We start from the raw sequence: 27,226 nt of genomic DNA, 5'->3' as shown, positions 1-27,226 counted from the left end.
ACAAACTAGCTAAAGGGCAGAATTTTTATCCTAGTTTATTGAATAAATAAAGAAGTGGCTTTTAAAATGGCAAAACACCACAAGCTATTTGGTGTTTTATGAAATTATTGATTTTTTCTCTTTAGGAGACATTAATGTGCAATAAAAATGGCATATTTCTAAATATGAAAAAAACTCTTAATTGTAGCCTGTTCTAATGTTAAGCCGTATAAAGTTTGCTAGTGGCAACGTAATATAAGCAAAACAAATAACATTGAATGTTATCTATGTAACTATCCTTGTTTTATTGCTGCATGTTGATACATCACACTTTAGACTGACTGTCCAGGTAGAATATTAAAATGTTTTCCTTGTAAAATTCACTCTGTGGTCTATAATGTGGTCAACTCAACTGCAAAGTGATTTATACTAGAGACAAGGGGGGTGAGGTAATATCTTTTATTGGACCAACTTCAGGTCCTCAAAAAGAGCTCTGTGCAAGCTTGAAAGCTTGTCTCTTTCACCAACAGAGGCTGGTCCATTAAAAGATATTACTTCACCCACCTTGTTTCATACCTTGGGACCAACATGGATACAACACCACCGCAAACAACATTATTTGTATGACTTTTTTGTGCTGGCCTCACTAACGGACATGTAGGGATCTTTAACAGGAGGTCTTTCTAGTCAGTTTACCACCCAGTTCAATTACAGGACCAGTTATGCTGGTATTTCAGTTCAGACTTTGATATGACTGTTGTAAATTTCCACTGACATTTAAATGGCACTGTCATTGCTGGTTAAGTTTAAATAATGCATCAGAAATGTTTGAACATCACTAAGATGGAAGTAAGTATTTCAAACCTTTACATTCTTTAGACCAGCAACTTTTTTTCCCCAATGGAGCTTTCAAAATATAACCCTGAGTTTTTAAAATAAGTTACTTACCAGTGCATAGTTAACAACCTATTCCTTGAAACACCACCGATGTCTAGTCTCAGGGAAGGGGGAAGGTGTGTTCTTAAGTTGAGTTAGCTACCAGCAGATAAAATCCTAATGAAGGCAAGGCAGTCTATAATGAGCAGGACAAGTTAAACACTGACCTGCTAACTTTTGTGAAAACTACCAACTGCTTTGTTCTTACTCGGATTTTATCTCACACTAGCTAACTTGACTTAAGAACACACCTTTCGCCCATAACCCATCCAGTGAGGACAAGACCTGACCAGTGCTTGAATTATGGGAAAAAAGTAGGGGCAGCCCTGGATGTCAGGTGGCTTGCTTTAATTTAAACAGGAGTGAGAAGTAAGGGGGAAAGGCATAAGACAGACGTGAGGTAGCCTCTAAAAGTAGGGGCTGATCCTGCGGACCATTTCAATGTACATTTTGCATGTGAAGGATTTGTAAAATCAGGCTTCATATTATATGCACTCTTCCTTGATAAAAAGCACTTACTAATTTTATACTAGTTATTTCTATGACTGTATGTATTTTACTAGTACTACCAGTTGGAGTTCTCAAAGAAACTTATGGGAAGCATATGGCTAAGTCCCATTGACTTTCAATGGGAGATGAGTCCCTACCTCCCTTGAATATCCCAGCAGGATTGGAACATTTAGAGTCACCACACAGAGCTAATGAGTTAACTTAAAGCAGTAGTAGGTTGTCATCTTTATGTGGACCAGCACTAGTGGGGGATAAGATACTTTGCTAGTGGGGTTCACAGGCATTTGCTGACAGCAGAGGAATGGTGAATCTCAGGATTCTTGGGTTTAATTCCAGACTCTGGAGCAAAGTGAGTTCCTTTCTCTTTTCCCCCCGGATCCTCCTTTTTCAGGCTTCTCATCCCAGTCTCCTAGCCCAGCCATTCCCAGTCCTTCCTCTAGCTGGCTTCACTTGGGGGCCAGCAGACCTAGTGGGCAGGCCATGGCTCAACAGTCGCCCAGAGTCCTGAGATGGCCTTACCTAGAGGCCGAGTTACAGTCCCTCATTCCCTGGTGTCCACCTGGCTTCTCTCAGCCAGAGGTGGGGGCAGAAAAAGGTAGCAGGACGGTCCTCCCTCTCCACAGGTCCCAACCCCGGGGGAAGGGGCGAGGTGTGTCTCAATCCCCTTTTGCTGACACGCCAGACCAGCCTGTCCTGGGCCACTTTCTACCTCCCCACCCTCTCTCCCCCCAAACCCAGCAGAGAGTTCCCAGTCAGGCCCAACAGTTCAGATAGTCAAATAGGTACTTCCCAATTCACTTCTCAGCATCCAGTTATTCTCCCTTGTCAGAGAGCAGAGGAAGGAATAGGGTCAGGCTCCTGGTCAGGTCTTACCCACTGTCCAGACCCTTCTCCTGTGGCTCTCTCTGTCTCGGAAGCTGTAAACTGGCTTCCTCCCTATGAAACTCTCCTTCAGTGTCCCCGCCTCTTTCTTGCTTTTCCTGTTGTTTTATGGTGCCTCAGCAGGTGAGGCTGCGACTGCCACCTACCGCAGTTTTTGCATAAGCAAAAAGTTCTACCCTCTCACCCAGCTCTGTATCCTTAAAAAAGCAAAGTAATGCCTTTTTAATGCTACTCTGCTTTCCGGGTACTCTCACCAACCCTTTCAGACTATCTGCTTTCACCTTGAGGCATCTCAGTTCTTCATAAAAAATCTCTCTGTGTAATTCCCCCTTCGTTGCCACAGCAGATGCTCAGCTGTTTCTTGGACTTTGAATGTTTTGCACAACCCATCTTTGTGCTTGTTTAGTAAATATAAATTACCCTTCAGAGCACAGTGACCTGTTAGTACTCTAATATAGTTACTTCGCGTCTTCTGTCACAGTTAGTAAGTGTATCGTTAATGTCACATTTCGGATAGATTTCATGGAACCTTTGCCTTTTTTTTCCTCTTTGGTCCATGGTTCTTGCCATTCCTTCTTAAATTCTCTCTTAACCAAACTTTTGAAGTCCTTTTTACTCAGGGGGTTCTTTATATCAACCTCCTCATTTTTTAAGGCATTTTCCACTGCTTTATTTGCCATTTCAATGCCCAGTATCTCGACATGTGCCAGAATCCACATTATTATTATACCTCAGGGGTCGGCAACCTCTGGCACACAGCTTGCCAGGGTAAGCACCCTGGCGGGCCAGACCAGTTTGTTTACCTGCTGCCTCTGCAGGTTCGGCCGATCACGGCTCCCACTGGCCGCGGTTCACTGCTCTGGGCCAATGGGGGCTGCGGGAAGTGATGCGGGCCAAGGGATGTGCTGGCCATGTCTTCTTGCCCAGCCAGGGTGCTTACCCTGGCGAGCCACATGCCAGAGGTTGCCGATCCCTGCTATACCTAACTGTACTATTTCCAGAGTTAAGAACAATATTCCATTGATTAAGTCATTCCTGCTTTCTGAGGCTCCCTTTCTAATCACCATTATGCTTGATAAAGAGTCAGATAGGATAGCAGTCAAAGTTGAGCGTACATCCCTTATCCAGGTCAGTGCCAACTCCACTCTCATAATCGCCACAAAATTGGATAGTTTCAGAGGTCTCTTAATTCCAAATTCAGGGATACAAAAGGCCATTCCCACTCTACTTTTGTTGTCATCTCTAGAGCTGTCAATATAGATTTGGCAATGTTGACCTCATTTGTGAGGTATAAACTCATACATTTTAGTCGTCATATTTGACAGTCCTGCTCTTGCCTTTATTTGATCCTACAATTCCAAAGCCACAACTGGAGAGACAACCATCCAGCTATAGTTTGATTTCCTATGACTAAAGATTTTTAATTTCTTCCAGTCCTTCCTTTTCACCCAAGTCTTTTTACCTACTTTTTGACCCTGTTATCTTATGGGAATTTGTGGCATCCAGTTAATTCTTGTCTACTTAATTCCCAACAGTCCTTATCTATTTGTTTAGTATTCCTATCTTCCCTAAACTTAGCTGAAAAGGTTAACGCTAACAATTTCATCCTTAAATTCATAGGCATTTCTCCAGTTGCTACCTGCAGCACACACAACAGAGTTGTAGCTCTCGCACCAAGTGTGATTTGCAGAGCTTGGGCTTGGGCTTGGACTAGCTCTAGTTTTTTAAGTCATGGTTTAGAAGCTGAATTGAGGGCTTGGCTTCCATAATATATTACTGGTCTTATTAGTGCCCTATGGAGCAGCAGGAACTTGTTCTTATCTGCATCCCAATTGTTCCCAACAATGCTTTTAAACAGATTCATCCTATCTTTACATTTAGTCTTGATATTATCTATATGGCCCTTTCAAGTTAGTTTGTTGTTGAACATAACTCCTAAGCATGTAAAATTTTGAACTGGCTGTATTTTTCCGTATAGAGAGACAGGTTCCATTCTTCCCCCATCTTCTTTTTTGTGAAGAGCATTTTCCCCCTGCTTGATGGTCAGTCCCCTTTTAAGCAGTTCCTCCATTTGGAGCATGCTCTACAGCTGCTCGGGGGCAGAGCCCTCTTGCCCCAGAACTGCTCCATCACTCCCTTAGCCTCTGTAAACCTCATCTCACTCCCTTCCAGCTCCTTGTCCCCAATCTTCTTCCCAGCTAATCCTAGTGCCCCTCTTTGTGACTCCCTTGTCTGATCTGTCTCTCTTTCTGTCCTGTCCCTCTGCTGCCCTTCAGTCACCCCCAGCTCACACCCATATTCCCCGTCCCCACTGGCTCCGAGTTTCCCTCTCCCCCTACCCGTTTCCTTGTCCCAATCTACTGTCCTCCCCCTCACCTAGGTCTGGCTCTTGTCCCCTCTGCATTCAATTCAGGCACTTTTCTCCTCCAACTCCCTGGCCTAGCAGGGGGCGTCATTAAGAACACAGGAGAGGCAGGCTCCCTGCTTTCAGTTCTAGTGCCTGGATCTGGAACTGGCATGACTCATACCAGTCCAGAGCTGGAATTGCAGGAAAGCCCTGTCTGGAGCATGCCCATAGAATCTTTGGGGAATTAAGCTCTAGCAAGCCTCTACTGAGCATGTGTAAACTATGACTTTTCAAAGGTTTAAAATTTGGCGTAATTTGGGTGGTTTCCCCCCCAATAATGGATAAAGGTGCATTCTTGACCCAAAGCCACCCTGCTGCTCAATTTCTAGTCCCTGCTCCAAAGCATGGGGTTGTTAAGGCTTTTAAAAATAAATAAATAAATAAATAAAACATTGCCAGAATATTTATACTGTATTTATTATATGATTTAAGAATCTTCTCATTTCCCATTGAGCATATTTGTACATTTAGACAAAAGTTCCAAATGATGAATAAACTGAGCAACAGAATAAATTCGTCAATGTGCACAGTTATTTTTGCACAAATCTATTGGACCATAAAACCCTAGTCCCAAATCCTGGAAGGAGAGTGGCTGAGGGGAAAAATGTTGCTTTGATCTTCTCACCCAGTCCAAACCTACAAGGTGCTGCCTAGCTTCTTCTGAAATGCTGAGCACAAACTCTCCTGTTGATTTGAGCGGTGATTGATGAGCTCGAGGTCTTTCAGAAAGTGCTTGGTTCCTCACAGGATCAGCTCTATGGGAGTTGCATGAGCTCTGCACAAGGCACTGGCAATTTTTAATGGGGCTGATAGTTATTATAGTAAGAGACCGAGAATGAAGATTAGCCAGCAAAGAATTCCTTTGCTGAGTTTTATCTCCATTTATAGTAAGAAGCTAGAACTATGTTCTCTCTATCCTACAGTCATAGTAGTGAGAAGGTAACTGTATCTGAATGTCTCCTGGATTGTATTGGCTATAGCTCTTGGCTATATTATGAAGTATTTAATTCAGTGAGTCATTTTTGGTTAAAATATTATTGGTGTGTAACCAATTGCTGATTTCACAATTAATACCCTAAACTGCTACCGCTGTGTAAGGAAATGTCAGACACTCAGAGCATTTCTCATCTGTTCACAGATGTTCCACTTAAGAGGCCCCTTCCCTAAGATGTACCGTGAACAGAAGGAGGCAGCGTAAATTCAAAAAACCACAAGGCTTTGACCTGGTGGGATAAAGAGACATGTCACCATTTTCATTCCTGTTACAATATCTTCATGAGACTTATTGCTGCTCCCTCTTATCGAACATGATTAGAAGTTTCATTAAGTAAAAGAATAGCAGAACCATACTAATATGCACTAGGCCTAACCCTAATGTCCTTGTGCAGTTCTTATTCTATCCCGCTCAGTCAAAACTTACACCTTCCTATCCTCTCCTAAGCTGCCCCCTAGTAGCAATTATTTTGCATTTCACACTTTACGTAGCCATGGGAGGGACAACTGGATTTTTCCCTGAGGATAGTCTTCTAGTCCCACTGCACAAAACACCACCTTAGCCTGAAAAAAAAAACGAGTCTTGTGTACTTCAGTGCCCTTGTCATAAATTGCTAACTGAGAGGTTTTAATGTTTGAAATGGAGACTTGTTCGACAGAGAAGAAGGTGACCTCTCTATTAGCAGTTCTTGAATGCTAATGAGCTTATTTACTGTTCCTCTGAGGTAGTTTTAATGAGAGTGAAATTGGGGCCGGGTGGATTTCACTACTACCAAAAAATGGAGGTCAGGTTTTTGCAGTGATAGTACTCTGAGCATCCTGTCCAAAACACCCCCTGAAGTGGCAGTGGGGGTTAGTGAATGAGTGATTATTAGAGCAGCCCTTACTAGAGACCTGGATTAAAGGGATCAGCAGAACCATGAGACATCTTGTTTACACAGTGTGTCTATGCTAGGAGGGGATCAGTTTAATGTACCGTAAGGTTTACATTAAATTGACAGTTTCGGTGCTTTGGTTCATAATTCTGTAAAACTGTTTCCTAAGGGGTACTGTGACCTACATCCCCCTGGGAGGGAATGAGAAGTGAGACTTCTGTGTGGGCTCCCCACACTGAGAACAGGCTTACTCCCACCACTGAACAGGTGCATGGAATGGAAGGACAGGAATAGGAGCAACCTTCGCTCCACAACCCCTCACCACCTGCCCAGGCAGCACAGCTGAGCTGCTGCAGGAAGTGTCTAGTTTGCCACTGGTACAGGCAAGGAGGAAACAGGCAATTGTGACTGGGGTGTGGCTCTGAGTCATAAACCTTTCTGTGGTGGTGCATCTTACATTCCCACACCCCCTTGTTCAAGGTCTGCCTGAAGTCACAATATAGCTCTTAATAATACTTTAAAAACAACCCAGGTAATAAATGTGGTTGGAAAAATCATTCCACAAGGTAATTTGTGGGAACCTAGAACAATGTGAGGAGGTTTATAAATGAAGAACCTGTATAAAATTCACTTTAGTCATGGAGTAGGGACTATACATGAGATGAAGCCTTATACGTGTCTTTGAATTAGGAATGTATTATCCAGTGCCTACATTTATTTCTAGTGCTTAGTTTCTGGGGAATTTTTGTCTTATGGAAAAGCAATCGCAGAAGTTTCTTATAATTTAATTATAAAAATGTTAATGACTAGTAGTCAATCTATGCAGATATATCTGATGCAGTGCCTTTGGCTGATCCAGAGTCTGAAGGTTTAGAAAAGTCTCTGCCTTCTTGTTACTCAGTTCCAAAAGCAAAGCTCGGGAATCTTTCAAAAATAAAAATCCAATTGAGATGTTTCTGCAGTATTACACATGGAAGACCTGTCTAGTATGGATGCGGACTTTGAAATAAAGGTGGGGATTGGACAGTAACACCTTTTTACAGCTATTTTTTAAGCTACACTAATAATAATTCTGAGTTCTATATAACTTAGTTTTGACTGAAAATTTATGTTAACTCATCCTTAAAACTGCTGTATATCGATGGTGGATCACACTCCTCATACCTAATGTAAGATATATTAGAACAGATCACACCATCTCTCTCTCAAGTCTGGCATCTGGCCTCTGGCATTGGTCAATATCTGTATTAGACTAGGGGGACTCCAGCCCCACCCTCCACATGCTCAGAGGTTGAAGTTGTTGGCAAATCTCCTATTGACCTTGCTGCTGTAGGATCAGGCCCCTGATGTACAGGGCTCTGAGCCAATTGTGTAAGGTTGTAAGACAGGAATTCCCCTTGACACCAGCAGGTGATTGGCTTATGACCTGAAGCATGAAGTTGGATTTCTCATATCATTATCTTGGCTTGTCTGTTCTCCCCCGCCCCCAACAGTGTTATTAATGGACACAAAATGATTTAGTGGTGCTGGAAATCTAGTCACAGCAGTGGCTCAGCACTGAATTCCACAGGTTGACAATCTGCTGCACAAGGAAGTCTCCCCTTTTGTTGGCTCCACATTTACTGTCCTTTTTGTTTGAACAGAGCTTTTTTTTTGGTGGGGGGAAGGAGTAAGAGGGGGTCCTGTGTTATGTGCAACCCATGTAAATGTGGGTGGTATTCCTTTTGAAATAGAGAAACAATGTCAATGTCTTCAATACTTGACCCCAAACTTGCAGAAAAGGATGCATCATTACAAATGCAGAGGTGACTTAGGAGAGCCTCTCACCCATTTATCACACTGCAACGAGCTTTCTTGCATGGTGTGTAAATTTTCCGTACATAAATCAAAGGGGAAAAGCCAAGTCATGCTGCTCTTCATTTAATCAGCTGAGGGATAAAAGATTTCTGCTAATCACCTGCCAGCATCTTCTGGCAGTAGAGGTTTAGACAAGTTTTTTTTGCTTTGATTCTTCCTTTGGTAGGAAATCCGTGATGATCAATACCCTCCAGATATGAAAGCTGTTCCCAGGGGATTGATACAACATGCTTCTTTGAGAGCTACTAAATGAACTGATGCATAGTGCCAGCCAATTGCTTGTGCAAACATGCCCTCTTGTGTGTGCTGCAAAAGCAAATTCTTTAGACTTGCTAATGAATCTAATGTTGTGTGTGGAATGATTGCTTCCAGCCAAACACAACTTCTATTGGAGTCAATGGAGGCCACATTCAAGGACAGAATATGTACAGACAGAGCCAAATCTTCATTCCAGGGCAGGACTGAGGCATGTTGGCAGAGCATTGTGGGGAAGCTTGTACTATGGTTACCCAGGCTGCACCTCAGTTATTAGTGGAAACTTCTGATTAAAGGCCTGGTTCTACACTGGGGTGGGGTGGGGTGGGATGGCGTGGAATCAATCTAAGTTATGCAACTTCAGCTATGTGAATAACGTAGCTGAAGTCGACGTACTTAGATCTACTTACCGTGGTGTCTTCACTGCTGTAGGTTGACTGCTGACACTCCCCTGTCGACTCTGTTTGCACCTCTCACGGAGCTGGAGTACAGGAGTCGACGGGAGAGCGCTTGAGAGTCAATTTATCGCGTCTAGGTGCATATAATTCAATTAAAATGCATGGCCCAGGACTTTTTTTTTTCTTTCAGAGCTCTATACAGACTTATACATAGAATGAAATGAAAGAGCAATTATGGATGGCATTCTCTCATGTTTTGTTGTCCACTTTTACTATTAGGGCATGGAATGACCTGTGGGTACCTCTCTAACGGCTGATTTCAGTGTCTGCAATCAATAGGCCACCATCATCCCAGCTTTATTCTAGCATCAGAACTTTTGCATGCTGTTGCTGTTTAAAGAAAAAAAAATTCAATATCCATATCACTTGTTTTTTCAGTGGATTTAGCTGCAGTTGATTGCTAAATATTTTCGATATAATCATATTAGGCAAACTGGGAAATCTATATCAAGTACCATTTAACACATTTGCATTTGTAAGAGTCAAGCTTTATCGTAATTAAACATGTGGAATAGCAGAATAATTCTTTTTTCCCAACAGGACTCTCTAGATGAAAATGACAGAAATGTCATCTAAGAATTTACTGTTCATGCACATTTTCCTTTTCCCTAAAATACTAGAACGTGATCTAAACTAGCTCTGTTGTTACCACCTATAGGCTGCACTTGTGTAAAAACATATTGGAACTCATCAAATGCATCAAATTATGTCCACAAACTAGTAGTATCTGGGGTACACTGTATAAAAAAAATTAGTTTTATCACAATTTTTCTGACTTTTTTTTAGTTGTCTTCAGTCAAAAAATGAAATATTTTAGTCAGGTGAATTGTTTTTCTTCTTAACTGAATGTTTCAGTTTCTGGAACTTGGTTTTGTGTTGACTTTTTTTTCTTAAAAAAGGCCTCCAGATTGTTGAAAACAGACATTTCCCATGGAAATTTTCATTTCAATAAAATAGCTATTTTTCCATCCTAAAACTTCTAGATAGAAAACTTTTGGCAGTTCTAGCAACTTCCTAAGGAACCAGTTACAGTTCAAGAATCGTGAAACAGTGTCCTTCTAGGTTTCAGAGGGGTAGCCGTGTTAGTCTGTATCAGCAAAAAGAACACGGAGTCCTTGTGGCACCTTAGAGGCTAACAAATTTATTTGGGCTTTAGCCCACAAAAGCTTATGCCCAAATAAATTTGTTACTCAGTGTCCTTATACTGGCTCTGAAGTTGTCTTACTTTGAGCATAGATATGCATGCACTTCATGAAAGAAACAACTCCCCCCCCCCCAAGGAATATTGTTATTGATCCCTGAGTGGCTTTGAAGGCTATTATTCGACATACAGATCTATGTTTCCATTAAGTAATGGAAATATTTCATATCACACAATTCCACAAGAGGCAGAGTTGGGACGATGTGCCTGCCTCTTATCAGTCTATAGCTGATGTCATTGAGTTTTTCACAGCAAGCTATTGATTTTGCTATCCAAATGCCATATGTCCTTAATACAAAAATCCTATGATAAATGCAGGGCTTTTGTGGCCTGGATTGGAGGCTGAATTCAAAATCACAGCGTTAACACTTTTGTACTTGTGTCTCATAAAATTAAGGTGATATTTTAATGCTGCCACAATAAAAGCATAGAAGTTGGAGATTTTTCACTTGTTAGATTATCCAGTCCATCCTTCTGCAACAGCCGGATTGTTCAATAGTTTACATTTGTACCGTCTATTTGTAAAGACAATCAAAGCTAGTGATATGAATAATAAATAACATGCTCTTGTATGTTGCTATATATATCCCCTGCACAATTCAAAGTAGCCATCATGCCATATTTCAGTCTCTTATTGGGCTAGTTCTTCCTATAATCTCTAAAATCTCATGTGGCAACTACATGCAGTTTTACTGTTCTAACACAAAAAATTGTACAAACTTTCTGAGACATTCTTAGAAACTGATCTGAATTCCCATGACCTTTATTGGCCATTTGCAGCAGTCTTCTAGATTTCAGCATGTTTGTATTGTGGCTTTGCTAGAGCACAGCTCCAAACATAACCCTATTAGTGAAATAATCATTTAATCTCTATCAACATTTTAAATATTGGGTCTAAATTCTTTGATCAAAATCACAAATTTTATAGCTTGGCTCCGCTGCCTAAAAACAGGACAAAGAAAACTCGTATGGGGGGAAAAGTGTAGGTATGGTTAAATGGTTGAGCTAACCCAAACACAGATTAGTCCCTGCGTCTAAGAGCAGTCACAGATGGCAATTATGCATTTAAGAGATACTACTGATGATAGAAACCTACATATTGCCTGCTACATACAAACATGAGTCCTGGCCAATAACTTCCAGCAAGTGTCAGCTTGATGTATCTCAAAATGACCCAGAAATGTGAATTTCTATTTAAAATATATAATGTAAATGTTAACTGGCTGTAGCACTGTGATTTTTTTTTTAAAGCTAGGATTAAAATGAAATATGCCTCCAAGGCAGCTTCTCTAAATATTAATTCTAATGCACTTGATTTCTTCCTTCCCCAAGGTTGTCATTTGCAGGAGGAGGAAATAATTGTTATAATAACATTAAATATCCCCTCTCCCAGAGAAGTGTTGCTATAAGACCTCTGAGAATCATGGGTGGATTAAGGATAAATGGGGTCCAGATCTACTAATATACTCACCATTTCCCTGGTCGCCCACTGCTGCCTCCTCAGTGATGCTACCTAGACAAACCTTTATTCCTCCTAAACTTCAATCCTCTCAGACTCTTCTTCCCCAGTACTTCACCTAGCCCCGTATTTCCACACAGATGCCTCTTTCCGCTGACCCTGCTTCCCCTGGACAGTCTCTTGCTTCCTGAATCTTACTAGCTTCCTGTTAGAGGCCTCAGGATCCCCTGTTTTTGTCTCCTGCTTTACACATTCTGTCCTTGAATCCCAGTACTACAGCCCATTATCCTTCCAGCCAAAGAACATTGGACAGAGCCCCCTTTGAGGCAGTTAACGCTGTTCCTAGGGTGGCTGGAGGAATAACTGTTGGGCGCATATGCTACATCTCCAGCATCTACAACCCAGAAAGCAGGAGATGATGACCAGGAGATAAAACCAGGTCTCCCTTGGGCTCCTTATGTTTTTAGAAGCCCACTATGCATACCTGCCAGCAGCAAGTCATACATTAATATATTGAGTGGAGCCCTTCTTAATGCAAGAGTGCCATCTTGTGACAGGTATAGGAAAGAGAATGGAAAGCAGTGCCTCTGGCGCCCTTGCCATTAATAGATTATGCTCCTAGCATAAGAAGTCCCCAATGGCAACACATTGTAGACCTGAGTCACCCTTGGGGCCGAGGAGAAAACCATCCCTAAGTGACTACAGCAAACTGCTGCTCCTTTACTTCAGGCGGTAAAGGGCTGTATTGGTAGAGCTGCAGGTCCCAGATTCAGGCTCTGGTGATGGACCATGGTGGTATCTGTATGTGCCTGGCTGCAGACAGTTTTACACAGGAACACACTATTGATCAGGCCAGTGGAGATAAGAATACAAGGCCAAGCAGTAACTCAGGGTCACTTTGGTCCCAGTGCAGGAGGATATGGAAACATGGTCTTGAGTGCCTGTCATGGGGGGAGAGGGTGAGATAATAGGGCCTTGTCAGGGCTGGATTTACACCTTACCCGCCCCTAGGGTCAGCATCTTCAGTGCCCCCCCACCCCACTTTTAGGCGCCCCTAGAACGCCACTGCCCCTAGGCACATGCCTACGCTGCCTAATCAGAAATGCGGCCCTGGGCCTTGTATAATTCCCTCTCCTGTTCCAGTGCCAGAGGGTCGGGAAAGACATTGCCAAGGCTAGCCCAGGGCCCCCAACCGCCTGCAGGTCCAACTGGCAGCTGCTGTCCACGGCCAGCCTTGAGACAAGGAGCCAAGATCAAGGTCAGTAGCAGACTGGCCAGAGGTGGGCGCTTAGCCCTTTGCAGACATGGAGAAAGCAAGGTCCCTGCCCGCTCCAGAAAGGCTCATCAGGGGCTCGATCCTGAGTGGTACTGAGCCCCGGGGGCCAGCTGCAGGCCTAACCCGGCACCCTAACTACCCCAGCGCGGCAGGGGGGTGGATCTAGCCCATCCCCAGTGACTAGTCCCCATCTCTGAGCTCCTGGCCAGGCCCTGCTCTCCCTCCCCCGGCCCGGGGAGCCGTCTAGTGCCGCCCGCGCGGGGGAGGGCGGCTCCGCCCCCCGCCGCCTCTCCCCGCCCCGGGGAAGGGCAGAGGGGAGCCCCGCGCGCCCCTACCCCGGGCGGGGCGCAGGCCGCACGCAGCAGGGCTCAGCCGCGGAGCTCTCCGCACTGCGCGGCGCGGCGCGTCCTTTCGCTGCTGCTGCTGCGTGGCTGGGCGGACCGGGAAATGCGGGCGGCTCCCTCCTGCCGCTGCCCGGCCTCTTGGCCCTGGCTGCTCGGGGTGTGCTGCGCCGGGATCCTGCTGGCTTCGGGGACCGCTGGAGCCGGGCCGAGAGGGCCGGTCCCTCCGCCCAGAGGTGCCGCTGGGACCCGGGGGAGGCGGTGCTGGGACCGTGCTGCGGGATCCCCGGGCATGAGTGGGGCCCGGCCCCGTGCCCGGTGTTTGTTTACCCCGCAGCAGGTGGGACGCTGAGGCCGCGGGGACTGGCCTTGGCTGCGGGAGGGGTGACCAGGGGCTGTAACCCGCCCTCCCCCGGACCCTCTTGCCCGGCCCGTGTTAATCCCGGTGTGGACAAGGCAGCTGCGGTGTTAACCCTCCCTCGCTGGCGGGTCGAGGGAAACACCGGACTCCCCGCAGGGTTTATTTTGCCCACTGTGCAGGTTAGAACTGCGCCGTCTTCACTGGGGGGGGCTAACATCGCAGGGTTCAATACACCCGCTTCCTGGGCAGCCGCGGCCTCGGGGACTTGCCGGGGAGTCTGGCCGTGAGTCCCAGGCTGATGCCCTAACCTCTAGACCAGGTGACGGCTTGCCTGAGAGGGTCTGTCTGCGCTGAGCTTCCCAGCTGGCGTGGGCAGGGCTCCTTACGAGCAGCTGCCTGGATATTGTACCACAGGTGGCTCAGGCTAACCACCTGAGCTCGGACCTGGGGGTAGGCTGGGTCCAAGCTCGGGGGGCTATCCCAGTGCCAACACGTCCACACCACTAGCACCATCCCCATTAGCAGAAATCCAGGCTGGGAGGCTGACTCCCAGCTGCAGTGTAGACTTCCTTACCAGTCAGGCTTGACACTCATCATTGGCTCATCTTTCTTTAAGCAGCAGTACTACTCTGATAACATGGTGACATCTTAATTTAGCTTGTGTAAAAGCGACTATAGGGTGTGAAGCCTAGAAGCAGGCAAAATGTCTACTGGAAAATCTTTGCACTTGCTTAAATTGTAGTAGTTCCCCTTTTATTTTGTAGGTTGTTTCAATAAGTCTTTTATAAAGGTGCCCTCAGTTGCCTTAAATATTATTAATTATGTTTATTGTGATAGTTCCTTGGGGCCAGTTGAGAATGGGATCTTTGGATTCTTAAACAAGTTTTGGATGATAATCCTTTTAAATGTTGTGATCTTATAAGGATGTCAGAGGCTCCTCTTGATGTTTTTAATCGGGTTAAGGAGTTAAAATGAGTTATAGGGATGTTCCAATAAGTATCCAGTTCTCAGATTAGCTTGTACTCATTGGTGCCAAAGTTAATGTCTTGTAACTCTCTTTGTAGATGGCATGAATGTTCTCTTCATAGTAGCGGATGATCTGCGTCCCGCTTTGGGCTGTTATGGAGACAGCCTTGTAAAATCTCCAAACATTGACCAGCTTGCATCTCGAAGCGTTGTGTTCCAGAATGCCTATGCTCAAGTACGTAACACAACTTAATTTAAACATAGCATTTGTATTTCTGTAAAGTACTTAATGGTTTGGGCACAGAAAGTGCTAGTGAGACCATTGAAATAGCCAGTTGCTGTATTTTAAAATATTTCGGGTAGTAAAGGGACAGCTGGGCTAAACTGTATTGTGTGTTTACCTTTGCTGGAATGAGGAAAGGAACGCAATGAAGACAGTTCTCCCTGCTATTAGCAGTAATGTTGTGGTACTCTAAATTTTATTTAACATCAGCTCCTGGGTTTCACTATTAACAATGAGACATTATTTAAAAAAAAAAAGCCATTTGGCACCATTTTGCACAATACCAATTCTGTGCTTTCCACCCCAAATGTAGTCTTGTAAAAGCTTATTCTATATTTACCCTCTCCCCCTTTTGTGAGCATATGTTTATTCCAAATCCCTCTTATTGTTGAGATCATTCGTTGTAGAGGCAACTTCTAATAATCATTCTTAAGATCAGGACTCTAAATCTTACTACTTCCCTTTTACTGGGATGGCTGACTAGCACAACATGTCTGCATTCTCAGCCCTGCCTTCACCAGGAAGCCAGAAACCAGGGCCCTGAATCTGACTAGGGAGTTTGAGATCTCAGTGGAGTTACTCTTGCCAGTAGGAAACAGACCATTCAGGCCTTTGGACTCTAACCTGGATCTCCCACTTGTATGTTCTTTGCATTCTTGCTAAGACTGCCCAGATTGCCTGTGCTCGTCACTTAATGTCAGCACAGTCCATCTGCCATTTTCATTCCAACTCTGTTACCAGTTTTCAAAAGCATGGTCTTTGTTTGATGTCACACAGTTTGTGTTACTAGCTGCATAATCAGAGCTCTAGCCTCTTCTCAGGAGTCTGTTAGATTGAGATCCCAAGTGCAAGAAAATACACATGTAGCTGGACATCAGTTGGTGATGTGGGCGGTGGGCAAGAAGTGTTTGACTGATACCCAAAGTAATGATCCCAGACGTCTCAGCTGGGAGCTATGTTAAACATTGCTAGTTGGATTCCACCAGCCCCTAAACATTTTGCATAATGACACCAAAATCACTTGATTGCACTTCAGATACAAACTGAATATACTCGACTTTCCATTAGGCATTAATTCTCCTGTCTCTTGCTTTAGCAAGCTGTGTGTGCTCCAAGCAGAGTGTCATTTCTAACTGGACGCAGGCCCGACACCACACGGCTTTATGATTTCCACTCCTACTGGAGAGTACATGCAGGAAACTATTCCACACTACCCCAGTACTTCAAGGAGAATGGCTACACGACCATGTCTGTAGGAAAAGTGTTTCACCCTGGTATGGCTTGTAACAACACTTAGAATCTTCATTTAACATGTTACCACAAATGAATTGTGTAATTAGGGACAGGGTTTTTTTTGTTTTATATTAAATGACTAAAATCATTGTCGTATGTCTGATGCAGAATAAAGTCCTTCTAGGTTGTCCTTGCTTTTGTATAAACCATTACATTTTAAAGAGTTACATTTAAAAGTGGGGTGCTATCTGCACAGCATCATTCAACCATGGGAATCGAGCTGTTATAACTTTTCACATACTACTTAATGTCGAGTATGCTCTAACTTGTCTAGAATTTAGACACTGCTAAAGATGCACCTAGATATAACTAAATGCATGGTCATTCTCTCAGTCTTTGGACTTAGATTTCCACATGCTTCACATTACCCAGTACACTGCTTAACTACATTTCGGTCTGACATCACCTTGTTGGATGAAGAAGCATTGTATGCGTGAATAATACCCCCAGTTAAGCTGCATAGAAAATGAGTTCACTATTTGAACAACACTAAAGAGTTGAAAATACTATGTACAAATAATGGCCATACTGGGTCAGACCAAAGGTCCATCTAGCCCAGTATCCTGTCTGCCGACAGTGGCTGATGCCATCTGCCCCAGAAGGAATGAACAGAACAGGTGATCAAGTGATCCATTTCCTGTCACCCATTCCCAGCTTCTGGCAAACAGGATTTTTAAAAGATTTTTCTGTGATATTCCTCTGTTGAAACTTGTTACCACTAAACTGTTTGTTGGATGTGTAGAATTTTAATGATTCTTTGTTTTACTAACAATTTATATACACATATAAATACTGTCATTAGTCCTGATTATTTTGTATCCAGAGCTAAACTTGCTCAAGATGCTTGAGGTTTCCCTTTCCTCGTAGCCAGTTGTGTTTTAGGGACTGGTAGCTGGAGCAAATGTTTTGTCCTTTATTTCTTGAATGCTTCCTTAGTCCCTGAATTAGCTCATAAAATTAGTGGGCCTGCTGGAACAGTTTCTGCGTTAACAAAACAAATTAACCATGTGTATCTTGTAGCTGACCTCTTCCTAGTTGAGTGAGCTATAAGAGCATTTCTAATATTTGCTTTGCTTACTCCTACTTTCCAGGGATTTCATCCAATCATAGTGATGACTATCCATACAGTTGGTCCATGCCACCTTTTCATCCCTCTGCTGAAAAATATGAAAACAGTAAGGTAAGCAGCAGTTTGATTGCTTGTGGACCCAAATAAAGATGGGTGGAGGGTGTTTCAGGATATAGATATATTATTACTGTCAGGTACAAGCTCTTGCTAATCTGAGTCAAACGTGTTAATTGGGAAGATACATTTCTATGATTCTGTAACCTAGTGGGTTAGAACTGTGGAGGAAAATCACTAGTCAAATACACTTCTCTTCACCTCCCTGACAAAAGGACATGTCTCTTTGTACTGAAGTATGGTTATGCTCATTAAGAGCCCAATCGTGCAAGTGCTTATGCTTGTGAGTAGTTCCCTTGAACTTGGTGGGATTACTGACACGTATAAGTGCTTGCGAGACTGGGGGCCTTAATTTGTATTGAGAGCATTAAATCCTTTATCTCAAAACTATAGTTATCATCTCTTGCAAATTACCTCAGCCTCTTCTCTAGGTGGTAAAGTGCTGTCAGCTGGCTTGGCTGAATTTGAACCAACTCTACGCAATAAGAATCCCAAAGTCACTTGAGTGTAAAACTGATTAATGCATCTTTTAGTTTAGTAGATGGAGACCATTTAAAACCTGCTCAAGAAGCCAGCAAGCCACCAGTTGTACAACAATGTGGGTTCTGTTTACATTGTCAGTGGGTTTCAGATGGTGTTTGTTAACTTAGGTACAAACTATGGCCCATGGTGTAAGGATAACCTCTGTGCATGATCCTGGACCTTTGCACATCTCAAATTAATTGGTGCTAAATTACAAAACTTGACTCTGCAAAGAGGGGATTAAGACAGCCATGTTTTGACAAGCCATGTAAAACCATGTCTTATTCAGCTTTCCAGAATGTTAGTTACAATAAGTATGATCCAAAGGAATCAATGTAACGTTTTTGTAAGTACTGCGCTATATCTACAATACAGTGCTTTAGCTACGCTGCTGTAGCATTGTAGTGTAGATGCTTCCTGTGTCAATGCTTCCTTTGACGTAGTTAACCCACCTCTCTGAGAGGGGTGGCTAGAATTGTCCCATCGACCTAGCTACCTCTCCTCTGGGGATTAGATTAAAGTTATCTGCGGCGCTCAGGACATGACGTTTTTCACATTAATGTAGGTCAGTTGGTTTTTAAGACCACGCCTTAGTCAAGCACTTGGTCAACAGTTACCATGCAATCATGGTATTTGATAAACTGCAATACTAGGAAGTCCCTATGTGAGACAAAATTCAGCATTGGTATAACTTGGTTGTGAGGTTAACTGTTGAAAAATACTGACTTCAGTAGCAACTAGTGTTTGCATCAGCCACTCATGTCTCTCAGCATACAGCATACGTTTAGCATATGCTCCAAAGGCCACCTTCTCTTCTCAACCTCTTACAACAGTCAGTCTTTCTCTAGTGACTAAATATCAGCCACTGTTGGCACATACCGAGAAACTAGTGGGTCAGGTAATTACTTCCAAGATAGCATTCCATGAGTCCTCAAAGTCAGAGGGAGCAAAAAGGAAGATTGATCACGTAACCAATTTCTAACCACTCACCAATGAGCCACAGAGCCTTGGTTTCCTGGGTTCTAGAACTTGGTATCACACCCTCAAGCCAACTGTAGAGCTAGTATTCTGCTTCTTATTGGACGCAAATAAAAGTTGTCTGTTTGTTTGGTGTATATCTGAGCTCAGGAAAATGGTGCTGTTTTTTCCTCTGTGTTTTTGATCAGCTTACCTAGAACATGGCAAACCTTCTCTAGCACTAACACTAGCCACTAATTTCCTGATCAGACTTTAATTCACCGTCCTGTGTGGTGGCAGAGTGATCCCTCTGAGTGGAGTCAGACATGCATTTCTCTTGAAGCCTATGGGATGTGTGTGTTCTTAGTTTGATAGAATTAAAGTAGATATTTCTTCTTTGTTTTCCCAAAGACTTGTAAAGGAAAAGATGGAGAGCTTCATGCCAACTTGGTTTGCCCAGTCGATGTGGCAGAAGTGCCCTTGGGTACCTTGCCAGATATACAGAGCACCGAAGAGGCCAGACGCTTATTGAACATCATGAAAACAAAGAACCGAAAATTCTTCCTGGCTGTCGGTTATCACAAACCACACATCCCCTTGAGGTATCCTAAGGTAAGGAAGGCTTGAGTAAAACCATCTCACTGGGTTTTATGGTGAATGAAACCTCATCCAAAGTTATTCAATGACCAGCATTTACCTTTTAAAAGTTACTTTCACAAGTATCTTACACTGTTACTCTAAAGCAAGATGAAAAATATTCTTGCATTGAAAAGCTGAGAGACACTCGTAGCAGCCGTCACAGAAAAGTAACTCGGAGTCAAAGTCCATATTCTTTTAAAATGTTTTAATCTGAGCAGTGTGTCCACAGAGCATTAAGTGGCAGACTAAAATCCCACCCTTACTCAGTGAGTTAGTACCCGCTGAACATTATTGTGACTACTTGTGCAGTGAGGTATACTCTGTTTGAGGCCCTAAATGATTTGCATCCTGATCTTCTTCCCCATTTATGTCAATGACAAAAGTTCCACTGAGTTCCGAGGGAGCAGGATTGGGCCCTGTGTTTTTGAGAAGACTTCACTTGTTGACACATGCTGTAGGTCTCTCCCATATCTGAGATGTGTATGGCACCTAACTTTGGCTCACGGCACAGACTACTCAACAGCTTGGTACAATGTTATCTTCTGTAAGTCTCCTGAATAGATGCTCTGTGCTAAAAGCACAAATTAGGTTGGTGCTTGCCAACATACCTTAACCAGCTACCACTGAGGGCTTGGCTACACTCGAGACTCCAAAGCGCTGCCGCGGGACCAGCGCTGGGAGAGAGCTCTCCCAGCGGTGCAGGTACTCCACCTCCCCGAGGGGATTAGTTTACAGCGCTGGGAGCCGGGGCACTGTTTACACTGGCGCTTTACAGCGCTGTAACTTGCTGCGCTCGGGGGTGTTTTTTCACACCCCTGAGTGAGAAAGTTGCAGCGCTGTAAAGCACCAGTGTAGCCAAGGCCTGAGTACCCTTTACATGGGAAACTCTTATTTTCTTAAAGGTGAACTGAAGGTGGTGGTGGTGGGGACACCGAAGGGGAAGTGGTTGCTGCTTTATGATGTATAAAGAAGGCTTTGGAGGGGACCTTTCTGCCTTTTTTAAGCTTTGAAATATCAGATCTTGTTTTGCTGGAGGTCTCATGGATTCTGAGCTTACCCCACCCTTAACTGATAGGCAAAGGGTTGAATCTTTAACGAAGGTGTTCCTTTTTACTAACTCTTTCTCGGGCATTGTGAGTTAGGGAGTATTAGCAAAGCCAGTGTTTTAAACAGTGGGAGTAAAAATCACTACCTCCGCCTTTAACTAATTGGGTTTCATGTGCGTGGTAAATCTGCCATGATCCAACTAGTTCTATGGGCATCTGTAGCCTTCCAAGAAAAGCAGGAGAGACAAGACCTGAATGTCTAAAGTAAACAAGTTAAGCCAACAAACAACCACTTTTTGGAGGAATAAACCTTTCAGGCTTTTAAAAATAAACCCTAAAGAAGCTAGAAGAGGTACAAATCCTTGGTTTTTCTTTGCTCTGTGTTTCAGTTGATTCTCAGTGCTCTAAATGAGTGCTATGTTGCTGTAGCAAAATAAAGCATATAGCAAAATAAAGGTGGATGCTTGGCTATGGAAATCATAGGAGAAGTAGGATTGACATATAACATTGCAGTAATCCTGAGAACATTACACGACAGCAGTACAGTCTGTACCGTAAACACCTGTGTTGCTGTTTGAAGTTTCAAGGTGCCCTTCACAAAAAATGGAGAAGGAATCCAACTTTATAACTGTAAACCTTAGTCTTGCTGTACTGAATTCTTAATACCTGTTTGTGTTGTATCGTGAAGGAATTTCTCAAGCTGTACCCACTGGAAAACATCACACTAGCCCCAGACCCTCGGGTACCTGAAGAACTGCCTGCTGTTGCATACAACCCCTGGACGGATATCCGACAAAGGGAGGACGTCCAGGCGTTAAACGTCAGCTTCCCTTATGGACCAATTCCAGAAGACTTCCAGGTAAGCAGCCCAAGTGTTGCTTTGAAATCAGAATTCCCTAGATCACAGTTAAGTGCAAGGTAGCACAAGGCTGCTGTTATTAACCGTGAAATGTTTCAAGGTGCATCCAGCTTTTGACACCCTGGGGAGCTTGCATGCCCTGCCTCACAGCTGTCAGACCAGCCTTTGTTGTAACTGAGTTGTGAGGTGGGTCAGACTAGCAGAGAGTAGGCTGAGGGTGAGTCTGCATGGTAGCATGTAATACTCCTGCTCCCACTCTTGTTTCTGGGCTGCGAGTGCTGCAGGGGAGGTGTGTTCAGAACCTAACAGGAATGTTATCACCACCCTGGAGCAATCCATCTGCCTTTACTAGCCCTTCCTCTTTAAGGACCTCCGTTAGCCTTCCTTCTGGGAAGACGCCCACTCCCGTGGGGCATTGCTGGAGCAACAGAGTGCTGGCTGGGACCCCTAAGGAACAGCATTGATTGGCTCGGAGCTTCTTGCTTGAAAGAACTTGTAGGAAATATTTGGAATTTCCTACTTGTTCCCTCTGTTAAATTTAACTTGGGGCATGAATTTTATTAGAGCAGAGCTAGCAGGTGTATGTACAATTGAAGCGACTCTCTTTTTTTGGAATAACTTGCAGCTGCAGATTCGTCAGAGCTATTTTGCAGCAGTTTCTTACCTGGATACGCAGGTTGGCCTGCTACTGAATGCCTTGGATGATGTTGGGCTCTCGAATAACACAATTGTGATGTTTACTGCTGACCATGGTAAGCATTCAAATACTTCCATGGCTATTTGCAAACAACTCTTTTCTGAACTGTGTAAGTTAATCCCGCCATATCAATCACTTTCATGTTTGCCCTATGCAGTTATGCCCTATGTACCTGACTTGTTGGCCTCTAGTTAATACACTTCTAAGGCCTGGTCTACGCTGCGGGATGGAGAGGGAGGGATCGATCTAAGATACGCAACTTCAGCTATGAGAATAGCGTAGCTGAAGTCGACGTATCTTAGATCAACTTAGAATCACTTACTTCGTGTCCTCGCGGCGCGGGATCAACGGCTGCCGCTCCCCCGTCGACTCCGCTTCCGCCTCTCGCCGAGCTGGAGTTCAGCAGTCAACGGGAGAGCGATCGCGGATTGATTTATCGTGTCTACACTACATGCGATAAATCGATCTGCGATAGATCGATTGCTACCCGCCGGATTGGCGGGTAGTGTAGACGTACCCTAATGCATGCTTCCATGGTTGCAGAACTTCTTTGTCCCTGCAGGCAGTTCTCTCCCTAGTCATGTGGAGGGTTTGCTGTTGAGAGGTGAGCCCTCTCGCAGTTCAGTAGCCTGAACTTGCAGCGTTCTCAGCTCTTTCTGCCCCAGGGAGTGACTCCTGCTGGAAGAGCACTGCCCTGGGGTAGCTCCCCCATCGCCATTTGTAGAAGCCCCATCTGCTGAAGTGGGCAGCAGACTTCTCATTAACTGATCAACTGCAATTTCTTTCACTTGTGCTTTCTAGTTGCGAAATGTCTAAACCAGCAATACAGCTACAATCCATGTTGCAGGGATCGGCATTCATAGCGCTATCCGCTAGAGAGTGCCCATTTTAATTCAGGATGGGCGGGGAATGCCTCAAATATCTAGGGAAATTGAGAACTACTTAACTGTTTGTGTGAAACTTGCCACTACACCGCTCTAGGCTAGATGGCCTATTCTAAGGCCCTTCCTTAGGAATACTTTAGCTGGCTTAACTAGTTAGTGGGGTAGAGAATAGAAGCATTAATAGTGGTTTTGTATTAAAATCACTGGATTAGATATGCTTCCTTATATGCAGATGTGACTTGGGGTCATTCTTGTGTAGACTCAGTTCTTCTTTCTCCCTTGCCCTGTCTCACTAAACTGAGCTATAGTTCCAGGACCTCAGTTTGCTGAGCAATCACAAAATAGTATTTCTCAAAACATTGAACATTGATGTTGGTTCTTTTTTTAGAGCGTGCTTCCTTCCCCTAGGGTGACCAGATGGCCCGATTTTATAGGGACAGTCCCGATTTTGTTTTTTTTCCTTATAAAGGCTCCTATTACCCCCCATCCCTGTCCCGATTTTTCACATTTGCTCTCCGGTCACCCTCCCCTCCCCCCCCTCTGGTGAGGCTGGTGGGTGAATGTACCAGGAAAGAGTGGCACATGAGCCATCCGCTCCCTCTTAAAGGATTGGGTCATTGTTGGGCAAGATTCCAAAGAGTTTTGATCTCACCTTGGTTCCTTAGGGATGATTTGACAGCCTGGCTCCAAGGGCTGCTCAGTGACAGAGGAACATAGAGCTGGCAGCTATGTAAATCTTATGTGAGTGCTTCAAGGAATTGATCTGGAGATGCGTATGTGCAAAATGACATGCCCCAATTCCTCCCTCGTGCTGCATTTTTAAGACTTGAATGCTGGCTCTAATTGGGGGCCGGGGGCAGGAGTAGCTGCTTAACTGGTGAAAGAGCATCATGATGCAAGATTTTGTTGGTTCTTTAAACAACTTCCGCTTTAGAGAAATCTCTCAGTATGGTTAAACACAGATTGATATTTACAAGCTAAAATAAACTTAATAACTCAAGGACCATAGGTCACTGCTGTTGGGAGCAGGTGAATCTGGCTGCTTGGTGGTTTATAACGGAAATGATCACTAAGCTAGCAATCTAGTATTTTCTTTAAATGATGTTTTGTATCCTCTAGGATGGTCTCTGGGTGAACACGGAGAATGGGCGAAATACAGCAATTTTGATGTCGCTACCCGAGTGCCGCTGATGTTCTATGTACCAGGGAAGACGTCTTCCTTTGCTCGTCCAGGAGAGAGAGTCTTCCCCTACCTTGACCCCTTCACGCATGTATCGGACTCTGTAGCTGCAGGTACGTTTTCAGCACTTGCATAAGCATGTGCAATTGCAATCCCATATCTTAACCGAACGATTGTGCTTGCCAGCGGCAGACAGGTCAGTGGGATTGAAGCTTCTTAGGAGCAGCTTCCTGTTGCTGCCAGGGGGCTAAGCCTGAGTGCTGGTGCCCTGGGGTTAAAGGGTTTGCCCAGGTTTCCAACCTGCACTACTGTACAGTACTGAACACACAAAGGTTGAGGTGTAGTCCCTCAGCTCAGTGAGTAGGAAAGTCTGTGCAATCGTCAGTCCTCAGTGTGCCCTAAGTTCAGCATGTCCATGCTTTGTTGCCTACATACAGGAGGCAAGATACGTCTACAGCAGAAACCAATTTGGCACTTCTGTTCCGAGTGCAGGACTGAGAGAGCAGTGGGAGTTGCTGGTCAAAATGTGTGTTGCCCTGCAGATTTAAATAAAACTTGCACAAGTCTCTTTCGTCTAGTGCAGTGGTCCCCAACCTTTTCGTCTGGTGGGCGCCAGACAAAGGACCACTGCGGCGGTGGAGCACCCGCTGAAATGCCGCCGAATTTCGGCGGCATTTCGGCGGGGACGCCTCTCGATGACGCCGCTTGCCATCGACAAGTGACATCATCAAGAGGCGTCCCCGCCGAAATTCGGGAGCGACGCCTCTCGATGACATCACTTGTCGACGGCAAGCGGCGTCATCGAGAGGCGTCCCCGCCGAAATGCCGCTGAAATTTGGCGGCATTTCAGCGGGTGCTCTCTCGGGGTCCAGGACGCGGGCGAGGGCACCGCGTTGGGGACCACTGCTCTAGTGTTTCCTTCTGGCTAATGCCATCAGTCTTGGTCTTTGTGGCCATGGTGCTCATGCAGAGCAAGACTTAAAATCATCTGTGAATACAAGCATTTGCTTCAGCTAGATCTTGGGGGCTGGAGCACATGACTTATGAGGAGAGGCTGAGGGAACTGAGATTGTTTAGCCTGCAGAAGAGAAGAATGAGGGGGGATTTGATAGCTGCTTTCAACTACCTGAAGGGGGGTTCCAAAGAGGATGGATCTAGACTGTTCTCAGTGGTAGAAGATGACAGAACAAGGAGTAATGGTCTCAAGTTGCAGAGGGGGAGGTTTAGGTTGGACATTAGGAAAAACGTTTTCACTAGTAGGGTGGTGAAGCACTGGAATGGGTTACCTAGGGAGGTGGTGGAATCTCCTTCCTTAGAGGTTTTTAAGGTCAGGCTTGACAGAGCCCTGGCTGGGATGATTTAGTTGGGTTTGGTCCTGCTTTGAGCAGGGGGTTGGACTAGATGACCTCCTGAGGTCCCTTCCAACCCTGAGATTCTATGATTCATTAGTGGAAACAGCTACAGGGCTGCATTAACAAAACGGAAGCTTTATTTTTATGTTGGTTAGAGGCCTAAAGGATACCTTTTGATAGTGGCTTCAGCTGTCACTGAAGAGCAGTTGGTTTGCAGTTGTGCTCACGTATGCAGTGAGGGCACCAAAAAGCAATGTTTTGGTAGAACTTGCCACAGTCAAGCAATTAACATGGTCATTTCTTTATCTTTTTTGAAGAGCCCTCCTCAAAGTACTTCCCAAGGCATTGGTTAGAACATTTGAGGAATAGAAGAGGGAAAAACTAATATTCTCCTCTTGGTGTTAAGTTTGGTATGAACACCTACATGGACAGGTATCCTCTGAACTACAAGCCACACTTTCTTAAATAGCCCAGTGTTGTTGCCCTATGAATTACATGCAAAGTGCAGCTGATAAAGAGCTCCTCTGGTTAAGCATCTAGAAAGATGAGATACAGGCTGGTGAGCCATGCTATTCTCTAACTTGTATTTTGATGCTTTTTCTAGGAAAAGCCAAAAAAATGGTTGAGCTTGTATCTCTCTTCTCAACGCTCGCTGAACTTGCAGGCCTGTGGGTTCCTCCGGTGTGCCCTGAGCCTTCATTTCATGTTGCTCTCTGCACCCAGGGGCCTAGTATTGTCCAGCATTTTAACTCCAATGAAGAGGAGGATGATTATGACACTGACTATGACCATGACTATGACATTGAAGAGGACCATGAGGAGCCTATAGCTTTCAGCCAGTATCCACGACCTGCAGACACTCCTCAGTGGGACTCTGATAAACCAAAGCTGAAAGACATAAAAATAATGGGGTATTCCATGCGTACCGTTGACTATCGCTATACTGTGTGGGTTGGGTTTAATCCCAGTAACTTTAGTGCTAATTTGCAGGATGTCCATGCAGGAGAGCTGTACATGGTAGGAAGTGATCCCAATGAGGATCATAACATATATAACAGTAGTCTGCATGGGAACCTTGTCAAAAAGTTTCTTAGGTTCTTGAGGCGTTAGGTGTGGGGATGCTCCCTGTGCGTGCACTCTTGCTGCTGAAGTAATATGGCACTTTCCTTTTTGTATAAACTTTGTGTTGTACACAAAGCAACTGGCTGAATTAAAATCCTGTTCGTACAAAAATAGTAGGTGTTGGTTTCGTCTTGTTACAGTGCACTGGGGGCTTTAGCCTGACAGATTTCAGATTAGTTGGAGCAACAAATAGCTTCCATGTGCGTGCTTCTTAAAGGGCAGTGCAAAGGTGGACAAGTATAAACTCAGGTACTTGCACGGTCCCTAACACTGCAGTATCTGATAGCTTCCCCAATGAAAAGGAAAAGCGTACTCCCTCTGCCAGATGGGATAGCTTGAAAGGTAGCAGAGTGTATAACTTGCTTGTGTACGTGCAAGTCTGCGCAGACCGTATCATGTAATACCTGTGTCAAAAATGGGTTTTGTCAGTAATCTCCCCATTTTACTTATGAG

At 44.5% G+C, this 27,226-nt stretch overlaps 1 protein-coding gene across 6 annotated transcripts in view; it reads left to right on the top strand.

Moving 5' to 3' along the window:
* IDS (iduronate 2-sulfatase) overlaps positions 1–26,899 on the top strand; it is a 45,501-nt gene extending 18,602 nt beyond the window's left edge. The window contains exons 1-9 of one of the 6 annotated variants that reach the window (XM_045029889.1): positions 12,938–13,070; positions 14,855–14,991; positions 16,136–16,313; positions 17,424–17,512; positions 19,406–19,606; positions 21,368–21,538; positions 22,164–22,290; positions 24,239–24,412; positions 26,256–26,899. In XM_045029889.1, coding sequence (XP_044885824.1) covers positions 14,860–14,991; positions 16,136–16,313; positions 17,424–17,512; positions 19,406–19,606; positions 21,368–21,538; positions 22,164–22,290; positions 24,239–24,412; positions 26,256–26,761 — 1,578 coding nt within the window. In that variant the 5' untranslated portion in view covers positions 12,938–13,070; positions 14,855–14,859 and the 3' untranslated portion in view covers positions 26,762–26,899. Of the gene's footprint in view, positions 1–12,937; positions 13,071–13,424; positions 13,666–13,721; positions 13,770–13,950; positions 13,970–14,854; positions 14,992–16,135; positions 16,314–17,423; positions 17,513–19,405; positions 19,607–21,367; positions 21,539–22,163; positions 22,291–24,238; positions 24,413–26,255 lie in introns of those variants that run through there. The other 5 variants (XM_045029885.1, XM_045029891.1, XM_045029887.1 and 2 more) reach the window with 5 other exon arrangements.
* The last annotated feature ends 327 nt before the right edge of the window (positions 26,900–27,226 follow it).

This window comes from Mauremys mutica, chromosome 9 (assembly GCF_020497125.1).
Source record: "Mauremys mutica isolate MM-2020 ecotype Southern chromosome 9, ASM2049712v1, whole genome shotgun sequence".
NCBI classification, from domain to species: domain Eukaryota; kingdom Metazoa; phylum Chordata; order Testudines; family Geoemydidae; genus Mauremys; species Mauremys mutica.
The sequence above is the reverse complement of the archived record's forward strand: the minus strand, read 5'-3'. Positions and strand labels throughout refer to the sequence as shown.